The sequence below is a fragment of the Opisthorchis viverrini genome, assembly GCF_000715545.1.
Source record: "Opisthorchis viverrini unplaced genomic scaffold scaffold7098, whole genome shotgun sequence".
Taxonomy (NCBI): Eukaryota; Metazoa; Platyhelminthes; class Trematoda; order Opisthorchiida; family Opisthorchiidae; genus Opisthorchis; species Opisthorchis viverrini.
The window spans coordinates 1-2,151 of record NW_008753784.1 but is presented as its reverse complement, the minus strand read 5'-3'; the positions used below and the strand labels follow the sequence as shown (position 1 = coordinate 2,151).

General features: G+C 40.5%; 1 protein-coding gene across 1 annotated transcript; it reads right to left on the bottom strand.

Moving 5' to 3' along the window:
* Positions 1-541: 541 nt before the first annotated feature.
* On the bottom strand, positions 542-1,705 carry T265_12194 (hypothetical protein; the record flags this gene model as incomplete). The annotated part of the gene is made up of 2 exons (XM_009179311.1): positions 542-622; positions 1,427-1,705. The coding sequence occupies 2 exons, from the start codon at positions 1,703-1,705 to the stop codon at positions 542-544; spliced, it is 360 nt and encodes a 119-aa protein (XP_009177575.1).
* Between the last annotated feature and the right edge of the window lie 446 nt (positions 1,706-2,151).

Sequence of the window (2,151 nt, the reverse complement as noted above, 5' to 3'; positions counted from 1 at the left end):
ATTACTGAAGAGGAAAGTGTAACATTTTATGTATTTTTCTCCATTAGTTTTACTAGAAATAATCCGTTACGTCAAGCTTGCTAGTTTTTTCCCCCTTTTCCAACCAACAACCTTCATGGGGCACGTTCCTTCAACCAGTGCGATTTCGCGGTAAATTAGAAACAAATAACAAAAACCGTGATATATGGTTTTGTGTTAACTCCACACCTAGAACGTTTGTGGACTTGGAAAGGAGAGCCTCATTCGGGACAATGATTGCCTTCTGTCCTTAAGCTGTTTTTCTGCACAAAGCAAGAGTTTTTGAATGCTTTCAAATACTTCCTTTCTGATGGAAAATTCTGTAAGTTTTTGCTAGTAACAGTTGAGCTGTGATCGGAAACCCCTGTGAATCTGGCTCTTTCAAAATCTGATTTCTGGGAACAATTCCTTTGAAATTTAGGTACGGAATGCATACCACTGATGGAATCCCAACAAGTAAATCAATCCGTAGAAATAACCAGGATAGTAGCCAAATCGTCGTTGGAGTCTCCTAGCAGGCGCCTTACGTTGCAGACCGATGTTTATCCAGCTCGCCTCCAATTTGAGTCTGTTTAATACAGTGATTGCAGTCTCGCTTCAAAGTCTGAATACTGAAGAGGGAAAGTGTGAGCTACCATACGAGATAAACCAAAGTCCAGTCCTACTTCCTTCTGTCAGAACCGGCCAGGATGATCGCATCAGGGTAGCAGACTGGCTATTCAAGCAATAACAGTACCAACACCAAACCATACGGTTAGAACTGATAGACAAAATACCGTCAAATTCACTGTGCACGCTGATGGCAGGAGTTCTGAATTGATTTTACCAAACAGGCTGAATTGTAATTATAAGTCAGTTGGAATCTCTTGACCGAACACTGCGAATTCGTGAGTTGTGTTGATTCACGTAAGGCATACTCAAATGTCACAGCTCTGTATAGGTCTCGTTTCTTATTGTCAGTCTTCTCAGTGAAAGCTCCTTTCCGCTTTTAACAAAAGGCCTTGCGAGTAAATGCAACACACATTGTGCAGTTTAGCTCTACCTCGATGTTAGCAGGTATATTCAATAACAGTAAAAGAATAATATGTCGTCTCTATTTATTACGCAACATCCTGGTCTTTTCCGTTCCAGTGATCACTAGCCAGCTAATTGTTGCAAACAAGGAGAGTACCAGTATTTCCTTTCTTACGAGAACTAATCACAAATCTGAGTTGAATCAGTCTAAAAACAAGTATCGTTCCAAACGGTCGTTTACAGAAGATCGCAGCTGTCCCTTGTTAAGTGAAATCCAGTAAGTGACTCCGTATCAAAAGTAATTACGTGTGAAACGTTGTGTTTAAAACTTGACATAGCATTTATAATAATTGGCATAAAAATCCATCCTAATCAGATTTAATCGAACAATTACCTGTTCATGAACACTCCGGTCAAAAGCGCCACATTGGGGGAAGGTTTCACATATGTTCTTGCAATCTTCCACAGAAGTTGCACTCATGACCAGGAAATGAATTTTCAACATTTTGTTTTCAACCACTCGCCACCGGAACTTGCCAGATTTACATTTACGTTCCATAACATGTCCACCTTTCACAGGTTTGCAACCGTCGAACTGATGAGCTCTCTCAGATAGGAGTAGAATAAGAAGGATAAAGCTTCCAGGGATCAGGTAATCATGCTGGAAAGGCATTTTTGTCTAGAATAGTACTGAAGTTCAAACCCACTTCGCTGACTTCCACATATACATCCAGAGACTTGATTATACAAACTTCCATTGGTTAATTTCTACCGATTTGTTCATTGGTTATGAAGCAGCTTCGATACCAGCATAGGTGAATGCGGGCGACGTAAATTAGAGTCACAATCGCTGAATAAAGCGCTGAAAGTTTTCACATCATCTGTGTAACGTCGTTCAGTGGGTAGCTTCATAGTACGGTAAGGATGAGGAAAGAAGCCACGAACTAAAACATATTCATTCATTTATTTGATTGACCCTTGCTCCCCGGAATCCCACTCCAAACCGAAATGCAGAGACCCATTGTTTAATTCTTGCTGTATGTGTGGAGTGACAGTAAATGAGGAGTCGAACAATATAATTGAGTGTATTGTGCATCAGAGAGCCATCCTGTTAACGTC